The 13127-nt window shown below is 39.1% G+C and overlaps 1 protein-coding gene and 1 non-coding gene across 2 annotated transcripts; both read left to right on the top strand.

The window, feature by feature from the left end:
- Positions 1-1918: 1918 nt before the first annotated feature.
- Positions 1919-2056, top strand: LOC132542862 (small nucleolar RNA SNORA70). The gene has a single exon (XR_009553833.1). It is a non-coding gene; the product is annotated as a small nucleolar RNA SNORA70 (small nucleolar RNA).
- A 1233-nt stretch (positions 2057-3289) lies between these two features.
- On the top strand, positions 3290-11608 carry DEFB129 (defensin beta 129). The gene is made up of 2 exons (XM_007523092.1): positions 3290-3347; positions 11142-11608. The coding sequence occupies exons 1-2, from the start codon at positions 3290-3292 to the stop codon at positions 11606-11608; spliced, it is 525 nt and encodes a 174-aa protein (XP_007523154.1).
- The last annotated feature ends 1519 nt before the right edge of the window (positions 11609-13127 follow it).

Raw genomic sequence — 13127 nt, 5'->3', positions numbered from 1 at the left:
TGATAAAAAATGGTGAGGAAAATGTGGAGAATAGGGAACATTTGTTCATTGTTAACTAGGATGTATATTGGTTCAGCCACTGTGGAAAGAGTATGGAGATTTCTTGAAGAATTGGGGCTAAAATTATCATACAATACCATTTCTGGGTGTTTATCCAAAGACAATGAGACAGTAACTTAGAAAGACACAAACACCCTCAAATTAATTGCAGCATTATTTTGCAAAGGCCAAGATATGGAAGGATGAAACTTGAGGGCATTATGCTAAAAGAAGTAGAAAATATCATGTTATCTCACTTAGATGTGAAAACTAAAAAAGCAGGTGTCAGGCAATAGTGCAGTGGGTTAAGCACATGTAGCACAAAGCACAAGGACTGGTTAGGATCCCAGTTCAAGCCCCTGGCTCCCCACCTGTAGGGGAGTTGCTTCACAGGTGGTGAAGCAGGTCTGCAGGTGTCTCTGTCTCTCTTCCTCTCTATCTCCCCCTTCTCCCTCAATTTCTTTCTCTATCCAAAAGAAAACTAAAAAAGCTAATATTACTCAAAAATATGTTCATGCTTAAAGCTCCAAAGTCTCAGATTGAATCCCCAGCACCAACTTAAGCCAAAGCTGAGCAGTGCTCTGATAAAATGAAATAAAATAAAATTTGATTTCATAATTACAGAGAACAAATTGGTGGTTTCCATTGGCAAGCCCTCACTGGGGGATTGGGCTAAATGTGTGGCGGGCATCAAAAGGTACAAACATAAGGTTATAATGTTAAGAAGTCCTGGGAGGGTCAGAAAGATAGCTCACTGGAGAAGGGGTCTGCTTTACCATGCACATAATCCAGGCTTGAACCCAGCTTCCACATGCACGGGGGGAAATTTTGGTGCTGTGATATTTCCCTCACCTCATTCTGTCTCTCTCTTTTTCTCTGTAAAAGTCAGACCAGAATGGTGAAGCCCTGGTGACAATAACAACAAAAAAAAGTCCCAGGGATAAATGTACAGCATGGTGGCTACAGCTCATACAGTATTATATACTTAAAATTTGCTAAGAGAACAGATCTTAAGAATTCTTATCATAAGAGATATTGAGGTTAAGGAGAGGACACAGAACTTTGGTGGCTGGTGTGGTGGGGAATTATATTTCTATAATCTAATCATCTTGTAAATCATTATTAAATCACTAACAAATTATTTATAATTCTTAATTTTCTAAAGTTCTTATCATAAGAAAACAAATTTAGGGGCCAAGTGGTGGTGCACCTGGTTGAGTGTACATATTACAATGTGCAAAGACCCAGTTCAAGATCCAAGTCCCCACCAGCAGGGGAAAAGCTTTGTGAGTGGTGAAGCAGGGCTGCAGGTGTCTCTCTGTTTCTCTCCCTCTCTATCAATCTGTTCCCTCTCAATTTCTGGCTGTCTCTATCCAATAAATAAATAAAGATAATAAATTTTAAAAAACATAAAACAATTTTGTAATAATGGGTGGAAAGGGATATTATGAGTGGCGAGTCTTTTTGCAGGGGTCACTTTATAATACATAAAAATATGAAGTCATTATGCTATATACCTGGAACTAATATAATATTATATGTAATTTTATATCAACTTAAAAACAAGTTAAATTTGGGGCTGGGAAGATAGCATAATGGTTATGCAAAAACAAGTTAAATTTACACCAAGAGATGTTTCCCATAAACTCATTCAACAAGCATGTTCTGAGTTTGTTGATCCAGTACTCATGCAGATCATCGAAAATACCAATACTAAAAAGACTGCGTCTGTCCTCCAAGAGTTCATAGCCATAGTGATTTTTGCTTTTCTGATTTTCAAACACTAGCAGCTAGCATAATAAGGCTGACAAATAGTCAAGCAAATTTATTATTCTTGTCCTGCTCAAACTTTAAGGAGAAGAGATGCAAAAGACTTTACCTGCAGTCAATTAAGCCGACTTACTGTGCTTCCCTCCTTGTGAGGCACCCTATGCATTGGCTGTGAACAGCAGCCTCCTGGGTAACGTCTGCAGCCTGCTGCTTGTACAGATTGCCCCAACAGGTCCTGGACACAGCCCTTCCCACTCAATATTCATTTCATGCCTGGTCCCCTGATGTCCCCAGTCTTAGGCTCCAAACAAGTATTTGTGATGCCATTGGAAAGCTCCAGGGCATCATGGCCAGGGTCCACGTTGACCAGCCCATCATGGGCATACACACCAAACTGTAGAGTAAGGAACATGCGACTGGGGCCCTGTGTAGGGCTAAGTTCAAGTTCCCTGCATACCTGTAGATCCACATCTCCAAGAAGTGGGATTTCACCAAGTTAAAGCAGATGAATTTAAAGACATAGTGACTGAAAAGTGCCTCATCCCAGATGGCTATGGAGACAAATGCATCTCTAACCATGATTCCCTGGACAAGAGGTGGACTCTGAACTCCTGAGAGCCTCAGAAATGCCCCTTACTTAATCACACAATAAATCTATATCTTTCCTTAAAAAAAATAATAATAGAGGGCTGGGCAGTAGCGCAGGAGGTTAAGTGCACATGGCACAAAGCACAAGGACAGGCGTATGGATCCTGGTTTGAGTCCCCGGCTCCCCATCTGCAGGGGGGTCACTTCACAAGCGGTGAAGTGAGTCTGCAGGTGTCTATCTTTCTCTGCCCCTCCCATTCTTCCCCTCCTCTCTCAATTTCTCTCTGTCCTATCCAACAACAATAACAGCAAGAAGAACATTTATAATAACAATGATAAACAACAAGGGCAACAAAAGGGGAAAAATAGCCTCCAGGAGCAATGGATTTGTAGTGCAGGCAACTGAGGCCCAGCAAAAACCCTGGAGGCAAATAATAATAATAATAATAAAAACAATAAGATTGCATTCTCTTTAGCATTATATATATTTTTTATATATGTAAAAAATAGATAGATGATAGATAGATACAGTGGTGTTTTTTTTTTCACCAGATCACTGTTCAGCTCTGACTTAGAATAGTATTATGGATTAAACCTGGCACCTCAGAGTCAGAGGCATGAAAATCTTTTTATATAAACATTATACTACTGCTCTAGCTCACATCTTATATATTTTTATATTACCTTCCCCCATGGATCAGGAGCAGATTTTATTTTATTTTTTTTGCATACAGGTGTGCAGGAAAACCTGTTCCCAAACACAGAGATAACACATTGCTGTAGGCTTTGGCTGCACCTCACTGCTCATGGCCTTAGGCCATGGCTAGGCCAATAAAGGCCAGAGCTCAAGAACCTCCGTCCAGATCAAAGGCTCCCTCTCTGGCACCTAGACATGAAGCTCCTCTTTCCTATCTTTGCCAGTCTCATGCTACAGTCCCAGGTGACCACAGGTAATGTAGAATCCTAGGTTTAAGAGGGGAAGGTACGAGGAAGCAAAGATCAGATTGTTCATGACAATGGGCATTCAGAGAAGCTAAAGATATGATGTCCAAAGATATGACTGAGTGGTTTGCCTATCACATCAGTCCTGAACCATGGCCTACACATTTCCATCCTGTGATGGGGGTATACAAGGAGTACAGAGAAAGTCGAGTGTCTTCTGTGTTTTCAGAAACTGTCCAATATACATAGCTGTCTTCCTGTCTTCTACATTACTAATCATGAGAGACTCAACCCAAGTCTACCTCATTTTTGCTGCCCACAATTTAAACCATCTCTTGAAGCAAAAAAAAAAAAAAAAAAAAAAAGGATTAGTTTCCATGTGGGTGTAATAAGAAAGTGGTCACTTTATACTCAAAGAAACCCTGGTTTAGGATCCTGTCTATGTTCTCTATCTCTGCTTTTTCAGACTTTCATAGTCTTATCCTTCTTTCATTCTTTGTCTTCTTGGGAACCATAGTACCCAAAAGACCATGGGAGCAGTTAGGAGTACTGGGAAATAGTCCACCTAGAACATCATGCAGCAAATAAGTCCATGGTCCTGGGGTTTAGCCCTATCATAATGTGGAAGTCCTGTAACAGCTCTAGGAGAGCTCCATGTGTAGTAGAGTGGTACCAAGGTGTCTCTCCCTCTTTTCTTTCCCTCTGTCTCTCTCTATCTAAATAAAAATAATTCAAAAATTGAACCAAGAGGTCATTCAGCAGTAGTATACATGTATAAGGCCCTGAATTCATTCCCCAGCACACATTCTTCTTATTCATTTTTTTGCTACCAGGATTACCACTGGGGTTTGGTATCTACACAATTCCACCATTCCTGGTGGCCATTTCTTTCTTTCCTCTAAACAGATGAAGAGACATAGTGAAGGAGAGAGAGAGACAGAAGGAGAGACACTACAGCACTGCTCCACCACTCATTCTTCTGTGGTGACTCAGGGTTTGAACCCAGGTCCTTGAAATTCATAACTTGTGTATTCTACCAGGGTGAGCCATCTGCCACCCCCACCCACACCCTGAGCAGCATTTTCTTTTAAGAGAGAATATCTAGAAACTTCATCTTGGTTCAGTATTTTTATTTAAATCCAAGATGTTTTCAGGGTATTTAATTTAAATTTTTTGTTAAATTCAAGTTAAATCAGTAGGCAAAAGAAATAAGTTGTTAGGTATTTGAAAATTTTCAGTCATTCCCTACTGTACTTTCTCTATAGCTACAATTGTAATTTCTATTTTCTTTTATTATTTTATTTATTTATTCCCTTTTTGTTGCCCTTGTTGTTTTTATTGTTGTAGTTATTGTTGTTGTAGTTGTCGTTGTTGGATAGGACAGAGAGAAATGGAAAGAGGAGGGGAAGACAGAGAGGGGAAGAGAAAGACAGCCACCTGCAGACCTGCTTCACCGCCTGTGATGCGACACCCCTGCAGGTGGGGAGCCGGGGTGTAATTTCTATTTTCTAGATTTTATTTATAATTAATTTTTTAATGGTATAACAACAGTTGTGCTTGGTTATTTGATGCTTGGACTAGTAATTAGTTTAAAGTGGTGATTTACAATAAAATCTCCTTGGTTTAAAATTCATTATGTTTTATTCTATTTATCTTTAATTTTTATAAGTGAACGCTAGAAGCAAACACTAGAAGAAGTGATTAAATAACGATTAACAAGATTGTAAGATTTCAGGGGTACAATTTCACATAGTTCCTACCACCAGAGTTCTGTGCTCCATCCCCTCCATTGGAAACTTCCCTGTTCTTTGTCCCTTTTAAGTTTCCTTTTAATTCATTGCAGCATATTTCTAGTACTCTTACCTTGTTATAATTTATCTCCTCTTCTACTTAATTGTCTGTCAATAGATATGTCTATCTTCATATTTGAGGAAGCAATCTGTTGTGTGCATGCTTCATGGCTTAATACAATTAATAGCTCGTTTCTTAATTTCTTGCTGAATTCTCTTTTTATTTCATGAAAATGTTTGTGGATAGTATTTTTGAATAGGAAAGGTAAGCCCATTTATTCCTACTTTGTCAGTTACAATCTGACTTGACGTTTTTTTCATTTTATCGGAGGGTTAACGGTTTACAGCACAGTTGCTGATACATGGGTTCAATTTCCCAGCTCCAGAAAACATCTGTACCCCTGGGAGAATGCTTTCTAAATCATGACTAATTAAAAGGAGCAGGGATTTCAGATTGAGAGTAACTTAACGTGTGGGACCTAATAGTATGAGGTCCTGAGTTTGATCTCCAGCATTGCATATACCAGACTGATAATTTGGTGTTCTCTCTTTCATTAATAACTACATAAATATTTTTTAAAGTGGAGCGGGCATTAAACCTGCAAGTGGTAACCTGTGTGCTCTACCAGGTGAGACATCTGCCACCCACAGACACACTCTTAGTGGCATTTTTTTTCACTTTTTTTTTAATATTTATTTTATTTATTTATTCCCTTTTGTTGCCCTTGTTGTTTTATTGTTGTAGTTATTATTGTTGTTGTCGTTGTTGGATAGGACAGAGAGAAATGGAGAGAGGAGGGGAAGACAGAGAGGAGGAGAGAGAGATAGACACCTGCAGACCTGCTTCACCACCTGTGAAGCGACTCCCCTGCAGGTGGGGAGCCGGGGTTTGAACCGGGATCCTTATGCCGGTCCTTGTGCTTTGCGGCACCTGCGCTTAACCCGCTGCACTACAGCCCGACTCCCAGTGGCATTTTTTTTAAAGAGAGAGTGTCTAGGAACTTCATCTTGGTTTAGCACCCCTTGGTTCACCAGAGGTGTCCACAAAACATCTTCACTCCAAACTTAGGACTCTATTTCACACCCCTAGAGCCCTCTCTCCCACTCCCTCCCCAGAGTCCTTTGCTTTGGTGCAGTACGCCTGCCGTTTTTAAGTTCAATCTGACACTTAGAGCAACTATTTATATGGTTTGCTGAAGGTGGCAATATATATATAAACTGAATTTTCCAAGAGAGGTGAAGTTTATCAGAATTTATTAGTTGCAAAACACACTCCTTCAGAGGAATTAACCAAAAAAATAAATAAATGAAACAGTCCTTTGAATTTTAAGTTATCTCTAGCAGTACCCTGGAAAATAATTTGTTAAGTGCACGTGACGCAAGTACGGATCCAGGTTCGAGCCCTCGGCTCCCCACCTGCAGGGGAGTCACTTCACAGGTGGTGAAGCGTCTGCAGGTGTCTATCTTTCTCTCCCCCCTCTGTCTTTCCCTCCTCTCTCCATTTCTCTGTCCTATCTAACAACAACAATACCAATAACAACAACAATAATAACTACAACAACAATAAAACAAGGGCAACAAAAGGGAAAATAAATAATAATAATAAAATTAAAAGAAAATTTAAAAATTAAAAGAAGAAAAGAAAAACAAATGGTTTTTTTTTAATTTATAAAAAGGAAACATTGACAAAACCATAGGATAAGAGGGGTACAGCACCGCACATTTCCCACTACTAGAACTCCGTATCCCATCCCCTCCCCTGATAGTTTTCCTACTCTTTAACCCTCTGGGAGAATTAAAGAATTAAAAAATTAAAGAATTAAAAAAATTTAAAAAGAAAGTAATTTGTTAAGGAGGCCAGGTGGTGGTGCACCTGTTTGAATGCACATGTTACAATGTATAAGGACCCATGTTCGAGCCCCAAGTCCCCACCTGCAAGAGGAAAGCTTTGCAAGTGGTGAAGCAGTGTTGCAGGTGTCTCTCTTTCTCTCTCCATATCATGCCTACCCTCTTGATTTCTGGCTGTTTCGATCCAATAAATAAATAAATAAAAATAATTTTAAAAATTTAAAGAAAGTGATTTGTTAAGTGAATTGTTTGGGTTTAGGGTTAAGCATAGTATGTCTTCTAATCCTGGTTTTAGGTCTTAACTATATAACCAGACTACTAAAGGCAATTTCATAACATGATTTTATTTTATTTGTAGCTTTTACGGTCTAGTTAAGCTTCTCTTTACTGTTAGGGAAATTTCTCTTACATACTTTATGCTGAGATTGTATTAGCTTGGGGAAATGACATGACAGCATTATGTTAGTGTAACTTAGTGAAGCTTCAATTTACAGTTTTCAATGTATCACTGCCACTTCCTGTGAAGTGTGGTTAAGCTACTTGTTTCTGTACTTGATGCCTGCTTCATGGAAAAAAAATGTATGTATGTAGTTATTAACAAGAGAGAGAACACCAAAGCATCTGGTACATGCAATGGCAGGAATCAAACTCAGAACCTCATGCTCTTAGGTCCCACCTCCCAGACTGAAATACCTGCTATTTTTAATCAATCATGATTTAGAAAGCATTCTTCTGGGGATCGGGCGGTAGCGCAGTGGGTTAAGCGAACATGGCGCAAAGCGCAAGGACCAGAGCAAGGATACCAGTTTGAGCCCCCTGACTCCCCACCTGCAGGGGGATCACTTCACAAGTGGCGAAGCAGGTCTGCAGGTTTCTTTCTCTCCCCTTCTCTGTCTCCCCTCCTCTCTCAATTTCTCTCTGTCCTATCTGGCAATAACAACAATAAAAATGACAACAACAACAAGGGCGACAACAAGGGCAACAAAAAAAAAAAAGAGGGAAATGGCCTCCAGGAGCAGTGGATTCGTAGTGCAGGTACCAAGCTCCAGCAATAACCCTAGAGGAAAGAAAGGAAGGAAGGAAGGAAGGAAGGAAGGAAGGAAGGAAGGAAGGAAGGAAGGAAGGAAGGAAGGAAGGAAGGAAGAGAGAGAGAGAGAGAAAAAAAATTCTTCCAGGGGTCAGATAGTTGCATATATATAATCTTACTAAATATTAACAGAAAGACTCAAATCTTTATAAGTTTATGGAGTTTAAAAAAAAAAACTCATCCACAGGCCAAGCAGTGGCATGCCTAGTTGAGAGCATGTGTTATCATGCACAAGGACCCACATTCAATCCCTGGGTCCCCACCTGCAAGGCGGAAGCTTCATGAGTGGTGAAACAGGTGCAGGTATCTCTCTTTCCCTCTCAATTTCTCCCTACCCTCTCAATTTCTCTCTGTCCTATCAAGAGGGAAAAAAATCTAATCCAGGCATATCGAGTGCCTTGCTTTAATTGGTAAACTACACCAGCAGTTATGTTTTATGTGTATCGTCTACAGAGGCTTTTTATAGTGACCTAACAATATGGTAGAGATGGTTGTAGAATGTGTTTTTAAGGGAGTTGGGTGGTACCGCAGCGGGTTAAGTGCAAGTGGGCAAAAAGCAAGGACCCACATAAGGATCCCGGTTCAAGCCCGCAGCTCCCCACCTGTAGGGAGGGGGGTCACTTCACAGGCGCTGTGAAGCAGGTCTGCAGGTGTCTATCTTTCTCTCCCCCTCTCTGTCTTCCTCTCCTCTCTCCATTTCTCTCTGTCCTGTCTAACAGCGACGACATCAATAACTACAACAATAAAAAAGAACAAGGGCAACAGAAATGGAAAATAAATTTTTTTAAAAGAATGTGTTTTTTATTTGTAGCTATGGAATAGGAACTGTGAATGGGTTTGTTAGTTTTTTGTTTGCTTAAATTAATACTAATTTGTTACTATGAGATGAATAATTTAGGAGCATAGTAGTGCACATTTATGTCCCCATTCATAAATGTTAAATTTATTTTTAAAATATGGATGTTATTTGAATGATTCCTTTAAAGCATTGTAGGTTAAGTTTGGCCAGAAAAATAAGGTTTGATTTTATGTAAGCTACTATGCTTATTCTTGCCTTGGGGGTTGACAGAAGTTACATTTGTACATACAATTTGCAGCTAAAATGGGGTAGGGGTTTATTTAGACTATATTAGTAATAAGCATTATACACATGTGTAGGATAGTACTGTGGCATTTGGTTGAACCAGAAAATTGCCTGTTGTTGTTGCTGTTGTTTTATTAAATAGAGAAAAAGAAAAAAAATGAAGAAGAGAAAAAGCATTGAAATTTATTTCAGAACATGAGAATTCCCCCAGATAAATTGAGACAACTGGCAGTCAAAAAAGAATGAGAAAAGGGAAATTTTTAATTGTTTCTAATCTTTTATCTTGGGGTCCTATGAATATGATAGTACAATAATTATGGCTTTGTTGTCTTAGAGGAAGCCATTTAGCCACTTTGAGCCTCAAAGTCTGCATGAGTTTAGAAAGGTTCAACAGGGGAGTTAGTGGTAGTGCAGCAGGTTAAGCACACGTGCCCCAAAATGAAAGGACCCACATAAGAATCCCCATTTAAGCTCCCCCCACCCCCCACCTTCAGGGGGTCACTTCACAGGCAGTGAAGCAGGTCTACAGGTGTCTCTCTCTCACCCCCTCTCTGCCTTCCCCTCCTCTCTCCATTTCTCTCTGTCCTATCTAACAATGATGACATCATTAACAACAACAATAACTACAACAATAAAAAAAAAGGCAACAAGGGCAACAAAAGGGAAAATAAATAAATAATAAAAAAAAAAGGTTCAACAGAGTAACTCTTGAAAGATACTAATTCTACTGTTTTATAAATGAATGCCGGGTGCTACAAAAACCTCTTGCTATATATGAAAAATAAGATGGATTATTAATACAAATGAGGGAAATTTTTCTTTTTAAATATTTATTTAGGAAAGAGAGGTAGGAAGGGGAGAAGAGAGAGGAGGAGGAGGAGAAAGAAGAAGTAGAGCATCACTCTGGCACATGCAATGCAGGAGCTCGAACACAGTACTTCATGCTTGAAAGTCCAACATTTTATCTACTGTGCCACCTCCAGAGCCACATGGGAGGACTTATGTCATTCAGAAAAAAAAAAAAAGGGAGTTGGGCGGTAGCACAGCGGTTAAGCGCAGGTGGCACAAAGCACAATGACTGGCGAGAGGATCCCGGTTCAAGCCCCCGGCTCCCCACCTGCAGGGGAGTCGTTTCACAAGCGGTGAAGCAGGTCTCCAGGTGTCTATCTTTCTCTCCTCTCTGTCTCCCCCTCCTCTCTCCATTTCTCTCTGTCCTATCCTACAACGAAGACATCAATAACAACAACAATAATAACTACAACAATAAAACAACAAGGGCAAAAACAAAGGGAAATGAATAAATAAATATTAAAAAACTTAAAAAAAAAGATGAGACATTGGGATGGAAAAAATATTTAGCAGATGAAGATGAAGTAGTAAGCTAAACAGAGAATTTAGATGAGATGAAGGCTATGACAAAAAATAAGACCGCTAAGAGCCAGAGTGTCCTAGGAGGCTGAAAATGCTAGAACACCATGCCCCAGGAACCACAAATCAAGCAATTATCAAGGAAGATGGGGCCATGGACCACTGGGTTTGGCAGGAAATCAGCGCTCTTGAAATACCCACTGATTACTTTTTTTTTCAAATTTCTTTCAATTAGTTTTATGATAGATTTCATTCCTGTTAATGTTTCCTAGGGTCATGGGGAGGTATAATGATGTCCTAAGAATATTTAACATACTAGGTTGAAATCCAAAAATCTTATACTGCAGCAAATAATTGGATTCCCTTTTATTTCTTCTGTGTGCTCTTTTTTGCCATCTGCTCAGATTTTTTTTAAGTTACTCAATGAAGGACAATTTAGAGAGGATATTTATTTTGGATTTAAAAGGTGTAATAAAAACTGCCATGACCTGCCAGGAATCTCCAACTGCATCCATAAAAACTGTATTTAAATTTTAGCATTAGCAAACTCCCTCTTACCCTAGTTCTCTACTTCAGCAGTTTTAGTTATTAACCATAGCCCAATGTCTCTCTTTTCTTTGTGCAGAATTACTTGGCTTGAAAAAATGTTTGATGGGTCTAGGAACATGCAAAGACCACTGTGCTATAGATGAAAAAGAGGTACAGAAATGCAAGAAGAAGAAATGCTGTATTGGGCCAAAAGTGGTTCAAATGATAAAAGACTATTTAATAAGTGAAATGGCCAACACATTTAATGATAACTCCAAAGAATTGCCAAATCCTATGAAGGATTCTAATGTCATACAAGCAAAATATCATCTTGCATCTCTCCTCCAAATCAAAAGTTCCAAGCCTTTTGCTGACATCATTACCTCAAAATCAAACTCTGGGAAGTCGGCCGCTGCCAAGCCCATGATCTCAGGAAAAATTACATACACCAAGAGTGATGCCAAAGACAGCAGAGATTCAGTTTCTGACTATCCACCCACGTTAGACCTTGATAACACAAAACTGGAAGAAGCATATGATATGAACTGTGGATCTTTCCCTTAGAACACCAAGTTCCCCTCTTGTCTATGTTATCTGTAAAATGAGATGTGGAACTGTTTCTTCTGTCATCAGCCATTCAATAAATACTGTTGAAACACCTATAGTTTGTGCGTGTCATCATCCTGATAAGATCCCAACAGAAAAGATCAATCTGAGAAGAAATTAATTGAATAGACATTGAATTTGACCCATTTTATGGCTAAATTGGGCCACTGTAATAAGATTATGTATGGTTCTCACATGGTGTGCTTTTTCTGGAGGGGAGGGAAGTGTATCTTAAAGAAGAAACATTTTTTCATTTCATAGATTTGTGGGGGAAGGTCCATGTGCAAAATAGAATGTGAACGATACAAGGTTACTTTCTCCATAGAAAATTAATACACAAAACCATTTACAATAAGCATATAAGGGACGTGAAAAGAGGGAGCAGGGGTCAGAAAGAAGGTGTATCATGTCTATTATGTTATTTTCAAGATTCCCAGTGGCATGACAAGCAATAGATCAAAAGAAATTTCCAGCAGCTACAGAATGTGGACCACAAATGCCAACCATAAAGGTAATTTTGAATTTTCTAGTAGAAATATTTTAAGATAATTATTCTATAATATTTACAATTATTGTGTTTTTCTTTTTTCATTTTTTTTACTGAGGGTGTTAATGCTTGACACATTTGCATAATTTCATTATTAGCTGGCCCCCAAAGTGTTCTCCCTCTCCTCCCTCCCGGGGCCTTTACTTGTACCAGAGTCCTTTGTGTTGGTACAACACATCATGTCCAGTCCATGTTTCACTTTGTGTTACTCATCCTCATCCTATTTATTAAGTCCTACTAATAAGTGAGATCATTTGATATTTGTCTTTTTTTTTTAGCTTATCTCAGATATAAACGACAATTATGGAAGAGGATGTGGAGAAAAGGGACACTTCTGTACTGCTGGTGGGAGTGCAAAATGGTACAATCATTTTGGAAAGCAATCTGGATATTTATCAGAACACGAGAAATGGGCCTATCCTACGACCCAGCAGTTCCTCTCTTGTAAATTTACCCAAAGGAAATAAAAATACCTACCAGAAGCAACACACTTTGTAATCACCAGAACCTGGAAGCAACCCAGATAACCAACATCAGATGAATGGCTAAAAAAAATGTGGTATCAGATCGATGTGGTTAGTTAATTATATTTATATATTTCCTTCACTTTTGGGAGCTACTCTCTACCCTGATCAAGCTTTCTAGTCCTATTCTCAACTCTGACACCGTCTCCCCAGACCATATTGTTAGTGCACCTGCAAGTTAGCTATCAAGCTCCAGTGAAAAGTATCATAGTCATAGGCCCGAAGGAACATACCTAAAATAAACTTTCTACTTTCTATCCACCCTAAAATCCCTATTGCCATCTGCTCTATTCCTACTTTATGGTTCCTGTTCATTAAACAATTTGTCCTGCTTTATATCTTACTGCATTTCAGCCACCATGTTGTGGATGCTTCTATGATTCTACCCTGAACTCCCTGGACAGAT

The sequence above is a fragment of the Erinaceus europaeus genome, chromosome 1, assembly GCF_950295315.1.
Source record: "Erinaceus europaeus chromosome 1, mEriEur2.1, whole genome shotgun sequence".
Taxonomy (NCBI): Eukaryota; Metazoa; Chordata; class Mammalia; order Eulipotyphla; family Erinaceidae; genus Erinaceus; species Erinaceus europaeus.
The sequence above is the reverse complement of the archived record's forward strand: the minus strand, read 5'-3'. Positions and strand labels throughout refer to the sequence as shown.

Excerpts from the sequence above, each read along its gene's own strand:
- DEFB129 (XM_007523092.1), top strand. The coding sequence starts at position 3,290 with ATGAAGCTCCTCTTTCCTATCTTTGCCAGTCTCATGCTACAGTCCCAG. Across the intron at positions 3,348-11,141 it reads ACAGTCCCAGGTGACCACAG|AATTACTTGGCTTGAAAAAA; the intron begins GTAATGTAGAAT and ends TTCTTTGTGCAG.